The sequence below is a fragment of the Clinocottus analis genome, unplaced genomic scaffold (genome assembly GCF_023055335.1).
Source record: "Clinocottus analis isolate CAN_PGR_092001 unplaced genomic scaffold, fCliAna1.0.p SCAF_1, whole genome shotgun sequence".
NCBI classification, from domain to species: Eukaryota; Metazoa; Chordata; class Actinopteri; order Perciformes; family Cottidae; genus Clinocottus; species Clinocottus analis.
This window is the reverse complement of record NW_027175820.1, coordinates 14302742-14324638: the sequence shown is the minus strand read 5'-3', so window position 1 is coordinate 14324638 and position 21897 is coordinate 14302742. Positions and strand designations below refer to the sequence as shown.

Below are 21897 nucleotides of genomic sequence, written 5' to 3'. Positions count from 1 at the left end.
TATTTTCTGAAACTTGCTTTTTCCCAAAAATCTCAAGCATGATTAATTGATTCAGGACTGAGGGATTTAATAAAGGCTATGAGTTTCAATTATGGTGTTTGAATCATCATGCAGCTGAGAGCCTCCACCAGAAAGTATAAGTAAAATATATTTTAGCTGATTTGGAAACCATTTATAATTAAAAAAAAAAAAAAAGACCATTGTGATTTAAAATATGAATGTGGCATTATTCTCTAATTAAACTTAAATAAAACAAATTAAGTGTTGCATGAGAAAAAAAAAAGAAAAGACTAGTGTAAAAGGTCATGTACTATAAGTATATGCACAGTTCAACCAGCAGCACACACTGTGCAGTGCTGGTAGAGAGCCAGAGTGCAAAACGCATCCCAGTCAGTCCTCCTCCCCCCTCCTCCTCCTCCTCATCGCTGTCTACTCACACACCGAGATGGATCGACCCTCCTAACAGAGCAGAAGTCTACTTCACCAAGTTGAGTTCTGATCTTGAAGCGAAGCGGGAGCGGAAACAAACGTCTTCTCCCGCTGACTATTTTCTTGGCGCATCAACTTGGCTGTCGGAAAAACTCCATGATGACAGCAGGCGGGCTTCACTCGCGCCTGGTGCTCCTGCTCTGCTTCCTCTCCACCGCAGCGTGCACCACCGAGGAGCCCTCTGAGAGAGCCGAGAGAGGAGACGGGTATTGTAGTCGGATATTACGGGCTCAGAGCAGTCGCAAGGAGGGCAACAGTGAGTTTCGCCTCCGCGTTGAGGGAGACCCGGAGAGCTACCACCCAGGGAGCACATACAGAGGTTGGTGTTTATCCGCGAGACACTGCGCTGGATGCCACTATCTGCCTATTGTGAAATAATCCGGAATCCGCCGTCAGGCTATGCAAACTTAAATGATGCGACACAAGTGTATATTCGCTCTGAACGCAGCATAAGTAGGAGAAAATACCCCACGTTTAACAAAAAGTAAAGAAACGACTCAGGAAATTTGAACTTTTAAATGCAAAGGTGATACCAATTTAATTTCCTTGTATTTATTATATTGTTTTATATTATCGTTTTAACTTGTGTAAAGTGTCTTGCGCTTCATGAATGAAATCCATGAATAAATACATTAAAATCTCATTAAAATCATTCATCATCAAACATTAAAAAGGTTTAAATAAAGCAAAATCCCTCTGCCAACACTTCATTTTCATATGATCTTTTTAACTATTTTTAACTCTTTATGAAGCCAGCAGTCCTTTATTTTTATAGCTTTTTTTCTGGGAGTTATTGGGAGCTGTTAATGAGGATGTGCCATCTGTTCTGTGAATCTCTAAGGCACATGCTGTTTTGGACTCATATGTTGCATTTGTTTAAGATCTAATCATAACTAGTTTTATAGCCTATCTTTATCTAAGCAAGCCCTGAAAACCCACCTCTTCACACTCACCTTTACCTGCTAAACCCCTGCACCATATCTTCCAGTACATGACTCTTTCACACAGCTTCTCCAGTTTTCGTTTTGTGACCAAAAATGTTCGGTTTGTTTTGTTTGCTTTGTCTTTCCATTCTTTTGTTTTGTTCTGTTTGTCTCTGTCTCTTGTCCCCAATGCAAAACGACTTTAAGTATATTCAAAAGCACAATATAAATTTGAATTATAATCATAATAATTATTCATCATTTTAGTTTGTAAGTTAGTACTTAGTAATTTCATTTTTTTGCACTCACCAATAGTATTAATTCATTATTTTTTTTAAGTGTCAAGGGGATACATTACATCATTCAGGCACGTTGTTCTTTTATTATGTTCCGCTGGATTGGCAAAATGTATAAAAACTTCTTAAATCTTAAACATCTTTTGGAAATAATGCTGAGATTGAGGCTGAGATTGAACCATTATATTGACCGATAGCCAAGCTACATCCCCAAAAACAGGTAAAACACTTGATTGTCCACACATTCAGGGAGGAAGTTATTAAGCCCCCTTTTGGTCTTGTTTTTTGCATCAAGGATTTAAGCTGCTTTTTCTGTCAAGTGATGCTTGTTGTCTCTCTTGTTTGATGTCATCCAGTGACTGTGATTGCGTCCAGCCCCTCCTACTTCAGAGGGTTCACCCTTATTGCCCTGAAGGAGGGAGCAGAAGGAGACAAGGACGAGGACTACGCTGGAAATTTCCAGGTAAGGTTGCAGCTAAAGATATGACTGCTCGTGCAATTGGAAAAAAAAACAAACAGATATGTTTTATCTATTATCACAGTACAGTTACACACCTGTAACCCTGGTGCTTAATGTCCATACTTCCTCTGGACTCCAGCACAAGCACCGTGCATAAACCGTGTGAAGAAAGAAAAGAAAAAAAGACAGATCTTGCTATAGATTGGGGGATGAGGGTCTTGACAGATTTTTTTCACACAGCTTTCCTGTATTCACATATGAAGGTGTGAGTATTCTCACGTCACCTCCTCTAATGGGCTTGATATAGCAAATGAAAACGGCATTTCTCAGCTCAGCTTTCCAGGCTGTGGCTGTGACAGTACTGTGCATGTGTAGAATTTAGGCATACAGTCCATGAAGAAAGTGTACAATTGGTGCAGTTGAAAGGCTAATATGTGTTTTACACAGGCAGACCAAGCTGGAGTACTGTAAAATGCAAGAGAGAATGGAGCCAATAATGCTGAAAGAAGGCAACGAAACAGGTGGTGTTACACGCATGTGTAAATGCCCAAATATGTGAGGCCTTTTGTAAATTGTAATTATAATACAGTGTGAGGAGTGGAGTGGGAAAGAGAAGCAGAGTAGTGTTTGATAGTGTATGTGTATGTGAGTGAATTTGAATAAGGGAGGATAATAATCGCGTAAAATTAATTTATTGAATGCTATGAAGCAGTATGCAGTGCTACACATAGAGCACCATGTAATATCTGCATAGATGCTATTACAGCACATTAACATGTACAACTACATGGTACATTGAAAAAAGTACATTCATTCCACTTCATTGATTCTTGTTGTTTAGCTTACAAGTTTAGGCTGCAGTTTCAAGAAATTAATAGAGCTTACAGTACACAGGATGCCATCATTTTTTAAAGGTAAAAAACAACTGAGCAACCGAGGGATTTGTTTTCTATATTACGTACCCACAATGTTTGAGAAATACTTGAGTGTAGTTTAGAACGGTAAAACCAGTATACCATCATGCAGTGTATTTTTTCATCAGAAAATGCAAGGCATACATAAAGTACATGAAGCGAAGTACCCAGTTCTGCTGATAACTTCAAATTTAGGGCAGACCTCGTAAAGAAGCCGTCTTTTAATGAGTTTAACAGCATGTGTGAAGTTCTCTTTTTTAGACTTTGTGATCCTGTCAGCTTTAGTCACTTCCTACATAAAACCCTATTTTTTTTATTGAACGTGTAGTAGAGTAAGTGGGGAGATGTGCAGAGCAGCCCTCAGGCTGCTCAGATTACAGCTTCTGCCATGCTGTGGCACTCTCTGTGACCTGAACCTTGAATATGGGAGAACAGGAACATTGTATTTTTGTTGTCATAACCCACTTGAAAGATATATATATATATATATATATATATATATATATATATATATATATATATATATATATATATATATATATATATATCTTATCCTTGCATTGCAACTGATTTCATGCTGTTTAGTGCCAACCTTGAGTGTGGTCTTCGGAAGTATGGCACTGTGTGGTGTGGTGTGACAAGGAGGTAAATGTCAGGAGTAGAGGGGGACCAATACATCATTTAGCCATGTACAGTCACTTTGCTCTCCACACATGGATGAGACGGAGTGGGGATTGCACAGCAAATGATAGATGCCTTTGTGACGATAGATGTTGGTATCTAAAGTAAAAAGAATGCATATGTCTGCTAAGTTTTAAGAAGTTGAAGGTCTCTTCACGGCTGCAGATGATAACCTGTTTTGTTACAAGCACCATGTGACATCACAGTAAAGATAAACGTCCGTCCAAAGAGATACTCTTCTTGCTCAGTTAGTCCATGTCAAAAAAGACACACACACACACACACACACACACACACACACACACACACATCTAGAAGCACACACACTATTCCTCCATTCTGAAAGAGCCCTGGGTGGGCCGGCCCTCCAGGCATTGAGAGACGAGAAAAAAAGACGTCAGGCTTTATTTAACATACAGCTCATTTGAAATCTGTTGGTGTGCCCCATCTCAGCCGTCTCAGGACAGCTCCCGACTTGATGAAAAGCACTTTTATTGAGCTCTCTGGGAAGGTCAGATGCCACTGTGTGTATGTGTGTTTGTTGGCAAGAGCGTAAACCAGCGGGCTATGCTGGCGATGTCTGATGAAACATTACTTCTCAGCAGGGTGAGATGATAGAACAAGAAAAGGCAAACGTGGCTCTGCAAAGGGTGAAATCATTGCCACTTTGATGAGCACATAACAGAGATTGTGGATGCATTGTCTTCACTTCACATTTCTACAAAGATGATCAGATAAAAGGACAACAAAGATGTTTGACACGTAACCCTTAAGAACATTGTTCCATTTGCATTTACTTTTTCAGTCCAGTCTCCATGTTGTTTTAGATCAACGTTATTGTTATGTTCTGACCAGCTGCTAGACCTAATCACTCGTTTACTTTGATACACAAATTGCTGCATAAACCATGAAATACAATTCTTTGTTTTTCAATTATGTCTGACATCTTCTCTTTTCGCAACCCTCAAAGTCTGTCTTTTTTTTGTTACAATTATGCACAAGAAGAAACATGTCATAGGTTATTTAGCAGACAATTGGTTACTTCTGTTTGCAGATGGTGTTTAATGCATTTCCTAGGACTTCACTGGTTTTATAATGTGTTGTAGTCCAGTCAGGCCACCCCAGGATGCCTGTTAGAAACCATGGGAACATTGAGGGGGAGCTGCTTAATCCGTCAGACTGCATACACATGCACCGCACGTGTAACACACACACACACACACACACACACACACACACACACACACACACACACACACACACACACACACACACACACATCACCAACAATCCACTTTAAGAGAGAACACATTGATAACATGGCATGACAAAGGAAATTCTCAACTGACAGCTTTATGGAGTGAGAACGTTATCCTTCTTTACTGCTCTGATGTCACTTCCTATCACACAGATCCTTAGTCTTTGGGCAGTGAATATTAGCTCACTGGCTGAGCTCTGCAAAACCCTCTACTAATTTCCTGACCAGTTAAAATCAATGAGAGGTTCAGTGTCTCAGTTGTGCACCTGAGTAGATGGCAGCATGCATTTGAACCATTCAGTTTGACCCAAAATGTCTCAGAGCTTTTTTTCATTCCTATAGTGGTAGAGTCATGATTAGGCGTTTGGGTGTGAACTCTCTTTATTGATCGAGCACAGACGACTTAAATTCAATTTACTATATATCACCAGTATAATTTACTTTGTATTAGTACTAATTACTAATGAATACTTATTCATAGGTATCACCCATTCACTAAACTGGATTGATTGCTTTGCAGTTTGGTGTCAAATGCCTGAACCACCTTTTTTTTTCAATTTTACTGTGGAGGAAGGCCTGAAGAAGTTTGTTTCCCTGTCTGTCTTCTCTCCTCTCTTGTTAATGATATCTCATATTCAGTGGCGGGCCTTGGAAATGGTCACTACGGAAGCTGTTTAGTTTAACAGCTGATCGCGGCACACCCGAGACATACAGAGAGGCAGAGGTGAGATGTGATTGGATGAAGAGCGTTAAAACAGCGTTCTACGGCAGAGAAACTGTTTAAAGTAAACAAGGCAGAGGAACGAAACAGGAATCAAAAACTGGAATCTGACAAGACAAATACATGGTCTACACACTTAACATGCGGTACAATCTGACATTGGGTCAATGATTGGACACAGTAGGAAACAATCGGGGACAGAGCAGACAATCCCAGGAACAGGGAGTGCAGGGACACAAAAGACACACAAGACAGGGCAAAATAAAACAGGAAACAAGAAAAAACAACATGACAGGATGCTTTAACACATACAGTTTGCACTGGTGTTTGCAGTTCGCATGTGACACGATTCTGTTCATCTCAGCGTATTACTGCTAAAGTCAAATGTGTTTCTTGTACTAACAGCTGATGTTGTATGTTTAGGATTTGCTGTGGGTTAAAGTAGTACAAATATGAAATAAATGTTAGTTAGAGCTTAATATCTTTATAAGCACTTTAACTCACAGTAGAAGAGGACAGTCCAATGGGTTTTTGTCGGGGTGCTGCAGGAGTATGGGGTGCCGAACCTGTTGACACGGGCCATCCAGTCTCTGTACGCCTGTAGTAGGAGCTGTGTTCGTATCCTCGGTAATAAGTCAGAAACGTTCCCGGTGGGTGTTTGTCTCCTGTTCGTGACTTTCAGGGACAGGATATCTAGGTGGGAATCTGGTTCGGAGGCCTCAAGATCGCCTCTCTGCTATTTGCGGATGATGTGGTCCTGTTTGCCCCCTCGGACCGTGACCTCCAGCATTCACTGGGGCGTTTTGCAGCCGAGTGTGAAGTGGCAGGGATAAGAGTTAGTAGCTCCAAATCTGAAGCCATGGTGCTCTGCCGGAAATTGGTGGATTGCTTCCTCCAGGTGGGGACACAATGCCTACCCCAAGCGAAGGAGTTCAAGTATCTCGGGGTCTTGTTCACGAGTGAGGGTAAGGTGGAGCGGGAGATGAACAGGCGGATCGCTGCGGCTAACAGGCGGCACCGGTCCGTCTTGGTGAAGAGGGAGCTAAGCCGGAAGCCACTACTCCTTTGTGTCAAAAGGAGTCAGCTGAGGTGGTTCAAGCATCTAATTGGGATGCTGCCAACTGGTAGGAGGCCCCCCAGGGAAGACCCAGGACACGCTGGAGGGATTATATCTCCCAGCTGGCCTGGGAACGCCTCTGGGTCCCCCAGAATGAGCTGGAAAATGTTGCTAGTGAGAGGGGACCCTGGGTCGGCCTATTGCCACCGCGACCTGATCCCGGATGAGCGGATGAAAATGAAGAGATGGTCCAACGTATAATGTATAAAATCACATGCAGGTGTTTCACGTGCTTTTGAGGTAAAACTTGTCAGAGGACATTTTTATTCATCACTAATCTCCCTGTATGTGTATGTGCTTCCTTTACAGATAATTGATGAGGAGGAAACACAGTTTATGACCAACTGCCCCCCTGCAGTAACAGAGAGCACTCCTCGCAGACGCACCAGCATTCAGGTGTTTTGGACTGCGCCCCCTAGTGGCTCCGGCTGTGTCGCCATTAAGTATGTATACTGCAACTGATGCTGAGCCTGATGAGGAGAGGCGAGTCCTCAGCTCAAATGCTTAGAAAAATGCTACACACTAATGACAGAGGATTTACTTGCAGCTAAACAGGTCTTTGTACTTGATGAACGGTAATTAATTATGTTCTATGAGGTCTGGTAGTGTGGTGAATAAGGATGCCCCTTTCTATCAAAATTGTAAATGCTTTTCTCCCTGCATCAATGCGCACGGATGACTGGAGAATATAAGATGCAAGCTTAGCCTACAGCTCTCAAGAATAGATTTGATTCGTGATTATCTCCTGCTGATCATTTTCAAAGCATACTAAAAGCTTTTAGATGATGTATTTTGGAAGTTAGTTGTTTTACACCTTCCAGGCAGCCTTGTTTTTGTATGTTTTGCAATAGAAATATATCAATGCAAATTGATAGCATTAATATCAACAAGGACTAAATAATAAACAAAATTCTTTGTGTAATGAAATAGTTTGACACTCAAAAATTATCATAAAGATTTATTACTTACTTTTTTTTGTTAGACTGCATTTTTTCGAGTAAGTAAACTGACAAAGCGTATATTTCTAGCAATATCAGTTGGTTTTGTCATGAAAGAGGTTGACATACCGTAAAAAGAATGGTTTTAAGTGCTTGCTTTTCAACCTTTTTTACTAAACATTTCCAAGATTGGTATATAGTAGGTTCATATATTGCAGCTTTTGGGGATTGCTCGCTGTGCCTCTAGCAAATATAAAGTCCACATGTACAGTACATCTCATTACACATTTCATGACATGCCTTCCCTCAAGCTAAGCACAGGTAAATACAGAACATCTTGTGGAATTTCCATGACTCGAGCCTTTATGAACTATTTATTTCCTTAATAATCATATGGCTGATTGACACCAAACAAATCTGCGTTTGTGTGTCCATTGGGCTTGCTTGGGTACATAAGGGTAGTCCTTTTCAGCTGAACCAAGCTAGATCATGTCCTCAATCCAATTATTGTTCCTGTGGGGAAATAATGTAAGTAAATTCTATGCTGGCTGGGTTACGTCTCTGCTGTTCCTTTATACCAAGGAATAATACAAATGTTCACTTTTTTTAGTAATGCATGTGTCTGATACAGAATGTGATGAGCTTTCCTTTTCTATATAAATGGTCTGTACTTCTCTCGGGCTATTCTAGTCTTCCGACTACACAAAGCACAGTAACACTATATATCCCCATTCACAGGTTTGGAGTGGATATTATCCACTAACTGGCATTCATAAAGATGACAAGGATGGTGTACGCCTTTGTGTTGCAACAAAACAAAAAGTAAAATCTAGTCTTATTGATTGAGGAAGTTTAACTCTTGTAACTAACCGATGGGGCTTTTTATATGTCAGCTGTTTAGCGGGAGAGACATTCTTGTCCATTACGGCGTTGTATCGTACACCGATTAACGGCAAAGAACCATGGGAATATAAACAAGAACATTCTGTGTTCTCAACAAATATGCATAGGAAGAAACACAATAATGTTACATGATTGCTAATTTCATAGATAAGCTTAGAGGGGACATTTTCCCCGGATAGGGCAAATGTTTTTTTTTTTTCAATTTATGTCCCAAGAGAGCACGGTCGGCCTGTCATGGTCAGCCTGTAAAATACAATAATTAAAAAAAACATCTGGCCATGAAATAAGAAGTGTGTGTGGCATGTATGATTCTGTTGTAAAGCGCCTTTGACTCAAATGTTGTTCCAGTACTGTTTCTCCTTTCGAGTGGTTTGTTGCAGAATAATTGACAGGCAGCTGATGTCTTTTAGATGGAAAGACTGAGGTTGGTGGTTTGGTTTTGTCTGTGATGATAGAGTCAGGCAAGGATGCTCATTCAAACTCCTGAACACAGAACACATACTTTCAATTCAGTCTTCTATTCAAGAATCACATCAGCCCAAGGTTTTCCATCACTGCAACTTAGTTGCTGGTATCCCACTCCTGTTTTATTGGGCTGTTCACTAACATCTGCACTAGCAGATTTGTATAAAACTACACCAAAAAAAGAGAAATGGTCCACTGCAGCAGTGTCACAGAGTGATGTCTTTCCACTTAGATAGTATCTTTGATCAGTAAAGGCACTGGCGTGCAGAGAACACTGACAACAGGCTTTTTGTTAACTACAACAACGTTTTTCCATTATCAAAAGATAAACATTTGATAAGGGATTTATTAGCTTCTCAGCTTACCAAATCATAGCATTCGTCTGACTAGAAACTGGATCTGGATCTTCTGAAATTGAACTGTCTATCAGAACCCAACTCTCAACTCTACTCTAGTAACTCTATTGGCACAATACACTTAAATGATTACTACCTAAAGAAACCTGATAAGGGTTGTTTAGAAGATGGTTGTTCTTAATCATTACCACTGCCCAGCAGACTTTCTTCAAATCAAATGTTTAGCTTAATGTCTAATTGCATTAGCAATAATTGGCTTCAATTTTGCTCATTAGGGGACACTTAATGATAAAAATCTAACATGACCTGTGGTGAACCGATCAGGGCCTATTGCAACAGGTGAGTCCATGTGGTTGAAGCCAGAGTAAGTCACATCAAAATGTAGTCCATGTATTGCAAATGTCATTGAACTTACCACGATCTTTTATCTTCCAATATTTATGTAAGCAATATATTTGACATCCCTCTCTGGCACTCAGACATGAAAATCCCTCACCTTTTGGCGAAATTCTCACCTTTTTCACCCCTGACCTGTTTTCATGCCTGACTGTGCCATATGGGGGAGTGCGATCTGTTCTGATGGGCTGTCTGACTAAGGAAGTGTGTCAGTGATCAGATAGATGTCACAACCAGTTGTCACAGTCTGTTAATCTCCGTCAGCCCAATGATAAGGACAGATCAAGGAAGACTTTAAAGGCCACTATAGTCAAGCAGACCCATGAAAATTGTATGAAAATAGTTGCTTTATGCAGTGGACTTGTGTAGTGTCTCTTAGTAGTAATAATTAATTTAGGTTATTTTACAGATCTAATGGAAATGCAAATTTAAAAGTTGTATCTTACTCTTTTCTTTTTTCTTACACTCTTTTTAAAATACTTAATATTTTTTTATGTTTTCTCTTATTAAACTCTTAAACTTGCACATAGGCCTACTCGATCCCCCCACACACATTTAAATCAGCGTACGTTTGGGGTGATTAGAATCGGTGGTGGCGTGGATACGGCAAAGTGAGATAGAATTTAAATTGGATGTTAAATAAGCATTACTCCGCTTGATTGTCTGGCCAGCCCGGGAGAGTGAGCATGCAGTGAGGCAGAGTGTACTCCTCTCTCTCAGGGAGATATGCGAAATTGGGGTGAGATTGAATTAAAGCGTGAACAATTAGAGATATGCTGGTGGTCGCACTTACCTTGAATCATTTCATCTGTTATTTCTTGAGGCAATTTTGGCCATATATCATACTTCCTTTTGGACACCTCATAATCTCACATGGACATACATATACCCTCTAAGTAAACATCATATTTTATGAGTGAATCATGATGTGTTTCATTGAAATAAAAAATGCAAAGAGAAATGACAGTGTAAGAGAGAATAGTAGTGCGGGTAAATTTGTATTTGTTTGTTAGAGTGAGTGTACTGACAGTTTACTGTAGTTAGTATAATTATGTCGATCTTTTGTGATTATTTTTTTTGTGAGAACAAATGGCAATGCATGTAGATGGACTATAAACAATGCACTGTTTATAGTCCATCTACAATGTAATTTTACCAGGGCAGCCCCGTAACTTCTGTAGTCACATCATATTTACATAACATGAGTGAGTGGAGCTGAGCAGCGTCGTTGTCTTTTCCTAGATCCTTAAGAATTCTCCTTCACACCAAAAAAAGTCTCTCTAAACCAAAAAATGGTTTGGAGAGACTTTTTTTTTTTTACATACCTTTTTATATAACTTTTTTCGACAACATGTTATACTTTTGACTTATTTGTGACTTATTTGTGACTTTTTGTGTGTTTTTTTTTCAACATACTGTACTATGACTTTCTAACATAATTTACTAATATTGTTTTGACATACTATATTATGATTTGCTATACTTTTTTTATTACTTTTTTGTATGCATTTTTGTATGTTTTTTTAATTTTTTTTTTTTACAATATGACTATTTGACACACTTTTATTCAACAATCCAGTAATTGATATGGCATTATGACATTCACATTAAGAAGATACAGCATAACTTGTTGATAAGGTTATCATGAACATACAAGCTCCCAATCTCCCTCTTCCTAAAGCAAGCTTCTCGACTGGTAAGTTAACTTGCTAAACACTGGCTATATTGGCTCCATTTTTCGTGGAGAAAGTATTTTGAATATTTTAAATACAAAATTACTCTAAAGTATTTTGTTACAAATTACATTTGCTTTTTTATCGGCCCTATCAAATACAAAATACTCAGTCACTGAAATACGTATTTCAAATATAAGTAACAGAAATACTGCCCGCCTGTGAGTATGCTATATATAAATTATAGTATAGTATGTACATTTTTTAAATTCAAAATAACGACTAAAAGCATTACTGGACACATTTATGTCCAAGATGTTATACCATTTGTATATATAACCTTAACCATGTGGACTACAAATGTAATAGTAGTGTAATTGTAATGTCTAATATAGTATGCAAATTAAATGTGTCAATAGGGAATTAGATTAAGTGAAGTGCAAAGCATTTTTGGGTCAATAAATATCTAATTTCCTCCCAGTCACTGTTTTTCTCACTGTCTGGGATAAGCTCAGCTCGATAGAGCACACCACAGCTCAGCTTAGTGTGATACTAAATGATATCCTAACAGTCCAGCTGGACTCGGCCCACCTGGACCACATCCATTTTGCACATCGTTGTTGGGTTTTATCCCCATGGAAACCTTCCTGCAGCCATGGCTGGTGTTTGTGAGGAAGTTAGGTGCCTGGAGGCTTGTTTTCTGTTAAAGTCTTTTGGACTGCTGAATAGGTTTATCTGTGGCTGATTTACATGTCAAGGCCCCCTCAGACCTGTGTTCCCCACCACCCGGTGCAACAAGCCCCTCAAGACGGCTCAATCTAGAGAAGCTCCCCTCTGCCAGGCCTCTAATTTTGGGGCGCATTACTGTTAGCCTGTCAATCAGTTCTTGTCGACAAATTGCATAGCTTTATATATACTATGTTTTTTTCTTTCTGGGGATTTTATTTACAAGGTAACTTTGGGACTTTTGAAATGTTGGAATTACTTTATTAGTTGTCGTCTTTCTTTTTCAATTTTCTTCTTCAGCCTTTTCAATTTCTTAATGCTGATGCATGCCTTTGTGGTCTTTGTATAAGACATTGAATGCCTCCATCTGAAAGCCTGACTTTGCAATTATCCTGTGGGCTCTGCTACCTGCTTTTAGAAGTCTGCTGAAAAAACAGGAGATGATTATGAAGAACGTTGCACCTGTTCCATCTGAGACAATTCTCCGTTCAGATTTTATTACATCTTGAAAGCCAAAATATTCCACTTTGTTTTTGCTTTACCCATGTAGTTTTGCGCCTTCGGCTTACATTTGCACTTGGTGCTGGTCTTAATAAAGTTGATTCCTCACTGCCTCGATTTATTTTTTTTCTCTTTGTGCAGGGCAAGTATTGTGCAAAAGAGGATAATCTATTTCCAAGATGAAGGCTCACTCACCAAGCAAATGTGTGAGAAAGGTAGGCTTCTTTTATTGACATTGAATAAATAGTTGACCATGCATGTCTATGCCTTCAATCCCCCTGCCATTACTCTGTTTCCAACTCACTCATTGTCTCTTTTTTACTCTAGTTTCTTGTTTTCTTGATTTTGATGCAGGGGCAGTCCTCTCTGCCGTTATGCTCTGGCATGTGAATGATTATAAATGAGTGTGACCCCCTGACTGTGCATAACATTGGATGTCACATTGTGAAACAGATCAAAAGACCCATGCTATATCCTCCCTTTTATCATGCCCTCTTTCTTTTCCTCCCTTCTGCTCCCCATTTTCGTAAAGCACCCAGCCCCTGTAATGATGAGCACCACTCTCATCTGCTCCTTATACTAACGAGCAATCTCTCCACGATCTCATGGTCCTATTTATTTCTCTCTCTGGATCTTTTACTTCCCCCCTCATTACTGCACAGAATCCCTATATGGAGACATTACCGATAAACCTCTGCTTGACTGCTGTGCCTGTGGAACAGCAAAGTACAGAGTCACCTTCTATGGGAACTGGTCAGAGAAGATTCATCCCAAAGACTATCCACGTAAGCACAAACTCATCTGCACTTTGTCATGTGAACTCAGCTCTATTACACATTTTAAGTGTGATAATATTGCATTAATAATACTGCTTGTAAGAATTCCCAATGCAGCCAAAGACTATTATAGTTTCTTCTATAAAATACCACACCATAGTCCTTTATTGCTTTCCAGTTAGCATTACGATGGACATGAGTTTTGCAGTTTATTTTCAACTGATTCCACTGACAGCATCTGTCTGCTGTTATTACTCAAGAGTTCACCACACCTGCAGCTAAAATAAGTCACCAACAAATTCTCTATTTGTTCCTGTATGGGTAACCTTTGCTTAAAAGAGCAGTTACAACTTTTAGAAAAATAGTTAACCTTTCTGAAAGGTAAAGTACACACTCATCAATATTTAAGTCTTAAATATGAATGATTGGGTTTAGGGCGATTGCCACAGACCGGAAAGGCACTTCAGAATATAATTAACAAATTGATCATTTTTGGTCTTTTAATTTAATTTGTTGACAATAACATAAACTAAATGTCTTTTGTTTCACCGTACCCCAAATACTAAATATGTTACTGACATATGGGGGATTTAGCCCCAGCATCGGGACCTCAATAGCAACGTGTGGCGTTAACTGTCTGTATGGTACTATAATTTGGTGTGATGTGTGTATAACCTTGAGCCACACTATCAGGATGTGAATGGATTTAAGGATTACACTGGTTTTCTTGCCTAAATCAGGCTCTCGCCAGCCAGATCAATATACTGATTAGAGTGGGATAAGATAAACCCTGAAACCCAAAGGAGCCATAATTTACTGTCTTATGGAGGGAGTAGTTGGTGTGTGGCTCACTCTCACATACTGATTCGTAAACATACCTTGAAGATAGATAAACTTAAGAGGATCGGGCAAGTAGCCTCTGTTTCATCCTGATTCATAAAGTGTTACAGTTGGATTTCTCCTTGTACATAACCTCAGTAACCAGTTAGTATGACCAGTTAGTTAGTATGACACAATGTTGTGATGGACAATATTATTTACTGACTACATTACTATAATCGCATTATGATCTTTCCTCATTTTAGTTTTGATGATACTTTCAATTGAAGAAAAATAGCTAGACGTAAACTTGATCTCCCTATTTCTTTTGTGGTTCATGTAGTACTCATGCTTTTGGTACCTGAGATATACTACAAATTAGACATGTCGTCCTTCTATTTTTAACACGACCTTCAAGTCTAGAAGCCCTCGACCATTATGGTGACACACATTCCAGACCAAAAATGTGCAGTAAAACAGGGCAACAGGACTGTTTTTATTTTTACTACTGGCACGATAACCTTGACATCTTTCTCCCTTTTGTCCCCATTGTAAGTCATGCAGAAATGCATGGCTATTCAACCCACGCACCAGCAGCTCGGACACATAGAGTATATCGAGATGGAAAATGGCCTCGTTGTCAACAAAGATTTTTCATGGGAGATAGAGAGGAGAGAAACAAAAGTGGTGAAGAGAGGAGTTTAACTTTCAGTTATTGACGAAATAAAGTACCCCATTATAGTAAATTTCCTCTGACACAAGGGACGCAATATCTTGAAATTCAGCCTGAAATATTATACACCAAAAACACAGCTGCAATCTATCTCCTGTATATTTAGGCTAGCCAACACTTTCTCCCCCTTGACAGAATATAAAGTGGTTTCATATGATCGCATATGAGGCTTATGATGCATTCACAAACACAAGGAGAAAGATCTTCAATCACTGTTAAATTCCTTTTTACATCAAAACATCCACATTGCCGTCTAATTAATCTAATTCATGTTCATGGTCACCTTTACATACACAATATATACCAATACAATAAACAGCTACGTATTTTCTAGCATTACTACAACTTTGCATCATCTGTAAAGAATATCATGCCAAAAGTCTGTTAATTTACAGACATCTGTCAATGCACAGAACGCTAGTTTGTTACTTACTTCATTAGTTTGTTAGGGGCGGCTGTAGCTCAGGGGGATGAGAGGTCGTCCTGTTACCACAGGGTAGCCGGTCCCCACTCCCCCCCCATCCTCTTATAGTTCACACGTCAAGTGTACCTGAGCAAGACAATTGCTCCCCTAGCTGGGCCTACGATGTGTGAATGTTGTATGAATGTTAATTCCTCCTGATGGGCAGGTGTCACCTTGCATGGTAACTCACGCCATCAGTGTGTGCATGGATGAATGACATATAGTGTTAAAGCACTTTGAGTGGTCGGAAGACTTGAAAAGCACGATACAAGTACAGTCAATTTACCATTTATTTTTCTCAGATCCAGCAATGAACCATGTATCAGACAGTCCTATTAACATAGAGAGGTCAAACGGTTCAGATATAGTCTCATGAGGCTCATATTTTTAACACAGTATGTCAAATTGTGGCAGGTTATTGAAAGACACTTTGCAGCTCAGCACATAGCAAATGCTCTATTTTTCTGCCTTGATTCTTAAAAAACACATTTCCACAAACTGAAGATGTTCAACAGCTTCAACACTGGCACTAATGTCTACTAAAACTATTAAAAAGGATAAATTACACCCATCTTTGAAGTAAACTAATTCTGCGTCAACCTAAGGCAAAACAACTTGTTGAGAGATAAACTATGAATCAAAGCCATAATGTTAAAGCTATTTGGTTACGGGCAATGACTGCCTACTTGCCAGGGTCAGACATTTATGAAAGCTTGGGAACAAATGGCCTTAAAATCTCATAAAGGGACATCACATTTATATTAAACAAATAATACATTTGAAATCATATTTACAGTCATGACAAATATGGATGATTGAAAAAGGCATCCTCTGCTTTGGTAATCCACCCTTTCACAACATTGACTTCATACTTACAAAGACCGAGAGGCCTTTAAAGATCAAATGAAGGACAACAAAATGCCCTAAAATATTTTATTTATTATCTTGTAGCAACATGCAAGGCAGCAACCATTTCCACTTTTTCATGCTGGAACAGAGCAGAAACAGCCACCACTAATCTCCCTTCAGCTGACCACTTTTCAGGTTGCAGCTCTCAAGGTGCTTCCCATAAACTGAAAGGTAGATAAATGTAATGCACCTGAAGCACAAAAGCATTCATGAAAAAAACAAACATTGGCAGCAATAAGTAAAGGGCACCTTTCCCTGTTAAAAACCCACCCAGGCTCTACGAGATGATATTGACATTGCTACTCCCAGTTCCTCAGGCAGGTTGTTTTAAATCATGATCATCATTAATCCTTCACCGGGACTTTAAAGAGTTTGAAGGCTTTCTTTTTTAGAATTAGACAAATTGTTACATATGTTTTATTTGTAGTTAATATAGGTTAAAGTTGTGTGAAGTCCAGTTAAATCAACCAAGTCAGCATTCAAAGTTCACTCGGTACTGGTCAACACTGCACCAGTTATCAAGTAACACTTGGTGTTGGTTATTTTCTCTTAACACTGGACACCAAAGTAGTGTTGAGTGTATTGCTGATGGCACATGTTTTTTTGGAATTAACACCAGACTGTTAGTTTTAAAATGTACAATGTTAGTGTAAGCATCTCACCACCCATGTGCAATAATCATTTCAAAAACACCTTAAACAAAATAGCCCACCGCGTTGTATTTACTCTCTTGAGAACTTTTAAATGTGTTGGTCAGGGTCTAAATCTTCTGACATTAAACAGCAGCTGTAAAAATGTCAAAAGTCATAAAAAGTAAATGTCTTATTTGGAATGTCCTAAAATGACATTAGCAATCCCTGCAATGTCCTATAAAAACTCTTGAGTTTTTTTTTTGAAATAATTTGCCATTACACGGATACTGCAAACACAAAGATTAGATTATCATAGTGATTAATCTTGTTTAGATTTAGACTGGGAACAAGCAGAAGGTAGAAAGGGTGACTTAGAGAACAGCAGAGTAAGGGCTGCATTTAGTGCACAGAGATGAGAGGCAGACCTAACACCTATCTGAACCTCACCTTGACTAAATAAGTAAAGATAAAAGTTTTCATAGAATGGCAATGTAAAGAAAACAACAATAATTGTTCAGTTTGATGATTATCTGTCAAAAGCAACTGTTAAAAATTTTGATTTCTTCAAAACTTGGTTCCCACCAGTACAAAAATAACATTGATGTTGATCAGGGCTTTAAAATCAAAAGCTCCTTTAAGGGTGATGTAGCTGGATGCCATTTCAGTCTTTGTATATAATAACATAAACGGCAGGGGGACTATATAGCAGTAAAGGGGTAATGTTGGAATATGTGACATTTCAGACCACGAATGTGCCCACAGTGAGATAGTAAGGATACTTTAAAATGACCTGTAAACATCAATACTACATAAAAAGATGTAGTTCATGCCTTAAAATGCCTTATAGAACAATAGTGGAGGTTACAACAGGGCTTTAGCTTCCACCTTATGTAATTGTATATGGCTCAAGTGGCTTTAGCCTGTGTTGTCCTTTCTGATGGATCATAATACATACTTTGGCAAACAAGGAGTTTGATCTGTCAATCAACAGATTAATGTAGCAATCAACTGATGGATCATAATTGACATTTATAGAGTTGTGCCTCTACAAGTGGCAAAAAGTATCATCGAATTGATTGATTAAGATACTACTTTTGGAAACAGACAGGGATGCCCAACTGATGAGATGCTTTTTTGTATTATTCCGCAGGTCGTGCCAATCACTGGTCAGCCATTATTGGTGCCTCCCACTCTAAGAGCTATGTACTGTGGGAATATGGTAGCGTGTCTAGCGACGGAGTTAAACAGGTGGCTGAGCTGGGTTCCCCTGTCAAAATGGAGGAGGAGATCAGACAGAAGGTAAGATTCTCTGATGATGAATGGTGTGATGTAGATGTTGTTTGTGAGTACAATGGAAACAGACCCACAAAAAAGCATTGATGCACACTATACATTTTTGCAAGATATAATTTCAAGGTATTTAACGAAAGAAAAAGCTTATTCTTTGTTCTTTCTAGGAATATTTAGCTTTGTTCAAAACTAGTAAGAGGTCAGTTTCACAACAGTGCAGGGCCCTAAGAGAATGTTCTCGGTGTGCACACCTGAGTTCAACATGGAAGGAATTGCTTTGACGTTGTTGTCCAGATTGATTAGTGCTTTCAAGCATCCACACAATTCTTAGCCTGACTCTACATCTACTGTCTACTGTGTATGCACCCAATACACAAGATCTAAGATCTAGAGGGGGGTGTAGTCCGCGGTCCGCCCTAGTTTGGATGTTGATAGAAAAGGTTAGAAAGAAATATCACTTCCTGGTGTGTCATGAAATGAGACCAATAATACATCCCTTCAAAAGGCTCAGCATTCAATTCTTTATAATCAGTTCATCTTTGATCAGACTTTGGTGCTTGATCCTCATAATACTCTGCTGCCTAGGAGTTAGCATCCACAGGAAGTAGCTGATATTCTATCATTAACTCAGTGTTATTTAGTAATCCATTTCAACATCTCCCTTATTGTGTGTGTCCAAGGGACATTTTCTCTACTTTCACTTTTGAACTGCCATTCACCCCTTCACGTTCCTTTTTAGCTAATACCTTGTAATTACTATGTATTCCTTGGGCTCCACTTCTATGTTGTTACTCCCTCTGTAGCATATCTTCAAGCTATTATTTCAACAAACAACATGGAATGTCTTTATTCTTTTCTTCATCTCCATGGCATCCTTTCTCACTTTTGGAATAACCGTGTTGGCAGAGCAGATGGTCCTGCACAGTGCTTATTGCTGATATCGAAGACCTGGAGTCACAGCAGATAATGAGTGCACAGTGTGAGCAATGGTGTCTCTATATCATAGCTGCTTTCCCACGGCTAATACAGCATATGTTTTTGTATTATTCTCATCTCTCAGCCTGGATCGTTAGAAGTGTTGTTGGGCTTGCTTGAGCATTTCTGGAGCACATGAAGAATAAGAATGTATCCACAAAATCAATCATGCATCACAGTGATCTATGACATAAACTAAGAGGGGCAACCTTCTGCTTTCTATAGGTGCGTCAAAGGTTATGAACAGGACATACAGCAGTTTGATTGTACAGTATCAGCAGATATAGTGGAATGATTGAAGAGGACAGAGTGAGGCCTTTTCCTTGACTAGTAATGTTACTCCAGGTGTTGCATGGCTCAGGCTGTGGTTGTCCAAAATAATTGCTCAAAATTGAAGTGGGACTGGCCGACATGAATGGAGGGAGATGAATGCATTGGCGTTACTGTGTACATGGCTCAAATAGTGTCATGTATATGTGTTTTTAGTGGACAAACAATATGATCTTACTGTGAATAGGTGATTGCACTGAGCTTTGGTCATGTGTTTTTGTTTCATATGACATTTGGGTTCTTGTGATTGATGTTCACAGCTGCTTTGATACTAAAAAATCTTTTGTTGCTCTGAACAATCACTGCACATGTTCATTGCATTCATCTTTATACAACTTACACATAGTCTGGCATTTCCCTTGAGGTAAGTATGCTGGGTAAAGGAGGCTCCCTCATTTGTGGCGTGCAGTACATACGCTGACACAAACAAAAAGCTGATTCTTTTCATGTCAGGTGGGGCGTCAGGGGGAACATCTAGCTCTGAATGCAAAATTGATATTCAAAGCAAGGCTCCACTCCAGCAAAGGGGGGCACTGATCAGAGTGTTAATATAAAGTTTCATTTGCAGAGCCAATCAGGCATGCAGACCATGCAAACATGTGTACACTACACACACAAAGACTGTTTGTTTTTTTATCACGCTCATGTCAATTCAGTGAGATGGCTTTATTTTATTTGACTACTTTTAGAGTTTGGACAAGAGTGTGCTACACCATCTGTTTTGCTGTTACCGCTTATCAGATGTGCCGTGCCTCTTCTTGTCCTCTGGGAATAGATGCTTCTTTGAAATTAGAGCTTTATTAAACTGCATAATTGTAGTATATGTTCCAAGTTTGCACATTTAATTGAATTTGTCCACCCCATACAAGCATGCTGCTTGGCCTCGTCATCTCAGTCCTTACTATGTGAATATTGCATGTCAGAGCCTCCTCAAAAACAGCCTACACCCACACAGTCTCAGACCTTCTGCACTGCAAATTTGATTTATGATAACTTTACACCAGAGATGCAGATCAAATTTGTATTAGTTGAGTACTTCCATGTTAATAAGTGTATATTAATAAATAGGGGATATGTCATGATGTTTAGGGCATGGTAGTTCTAGTTGGTAAGTCAGAGTGTAATGGGGGATGGTGAATGGTATACAGACTTGCATTTACATAGCTTCTTTCTACTTTTCTGACCACATAAAGCACTCGACACTACAGTTTGACGTTCACACACACATTCATACACCGATGCACGGTTCATACAGTATTCAGATAAGATAAGATAAGATAGATAAGATAATCCTTAATTAGTCCCTCAGTGCGGAAATTACAGGATTACAGCAGCACTGCTCACGGTAATAAGATAAAAAATAATCAACTAATATAAATAAACAGTAGAACGGTAATAAAACAGATTAAAAATTGAAAAAATAGCAGTAAAAAATAATTATAAATTTACAGAGATGAATTAAAACATACAGATGGAATAAAACAATTGTATAAAAAGTACTTAAATATACTTAAAGTGAATATTGTACCAAGACATGAATTAAAGTTTAATTCATGTCTTGCCAAGGAACACTTTAACGTGCAAACGGAAGAAGCTGGTGATCGAACCGCAGATCCACCGATTAGTGAATGACCCGCTCCAAACCCTGAGCCTCAATAACTCCCTGATCCATACAAACAGATGTGCAGTGCTGTTACATTTGCCAAGTACAAATGCTCTTATCAGAGCACTTGGCAGCACATGGCTGCAGTTTGGGTCCGTTGTTGTTGTCCCTCCTTTCATGTCTGAGGTGATTTGTATAGGCATTCAGTCATTACAGAAGCTCAGTGTGTCACTAATGAGAAGTTTAATGAGACTCTCTCCATGGACTAGCGACCAGGGCAGAGGCCTCAGACGGATTATGAAATCCCCTATTTTCTCTCGCAGCAGGGGGTGTTTTTCATTATTGCACAGTACGGACGCTAACGGAATCCTCTATTATCCTGAGCTCCACAGCTGCGCCACAGAGCAGCGACAACGCAACTCAGGCAAAAAGAGACATTACAACTTAATGACAGGAAATGACAGCTGTATCAAGTGACAGATCTGTGTCACTTGATACAGCTGTGGTTCTTTTTATATTATTATTTCTATATTTTTATAGGGAGATGATA

General features: G+C 39.2%; 1 protein-coding gene across 1 annotated transcript in view; it reads left to right on the top strand.

The window, feature by feature from the left end:
* Nucleotides 1-457: 457 nt before the first annotated feature.
* Nucleotides 458-21897, top strand: part of spon1a (spondin 1a) — a 51941-nt gene continuing 30501 nt past the window's right edge. The window contains exons 1-6 of the mRNA XM_068583654.1: nucleotides 458-808; nucleotides 2065-2171; nucleotides 7169-7302; nucleotides 12959-13032; nucleotides 13480-13602; nucleotides 18300-18448. Of these exons, the coding sequence (XP_068439755.1) occupies nucleotides 586-808; nucleotides 2065-2171; nucleotides 7169-7302; nucleotides 12959-13032; nucleotides 13480-13602; nucleotides 18300-18448 (810 nt within the window). The 5' untranslated portion in view covers nucleotides 458-585. The remainder of the gene's footprint in view (nucleotides 809-2064; nucleotides 2172-7168; nucleotides 7303-12958; nucleotides 13033-13479; nucleotides 13603-18299; nucleotides 18449-21897) is intronic.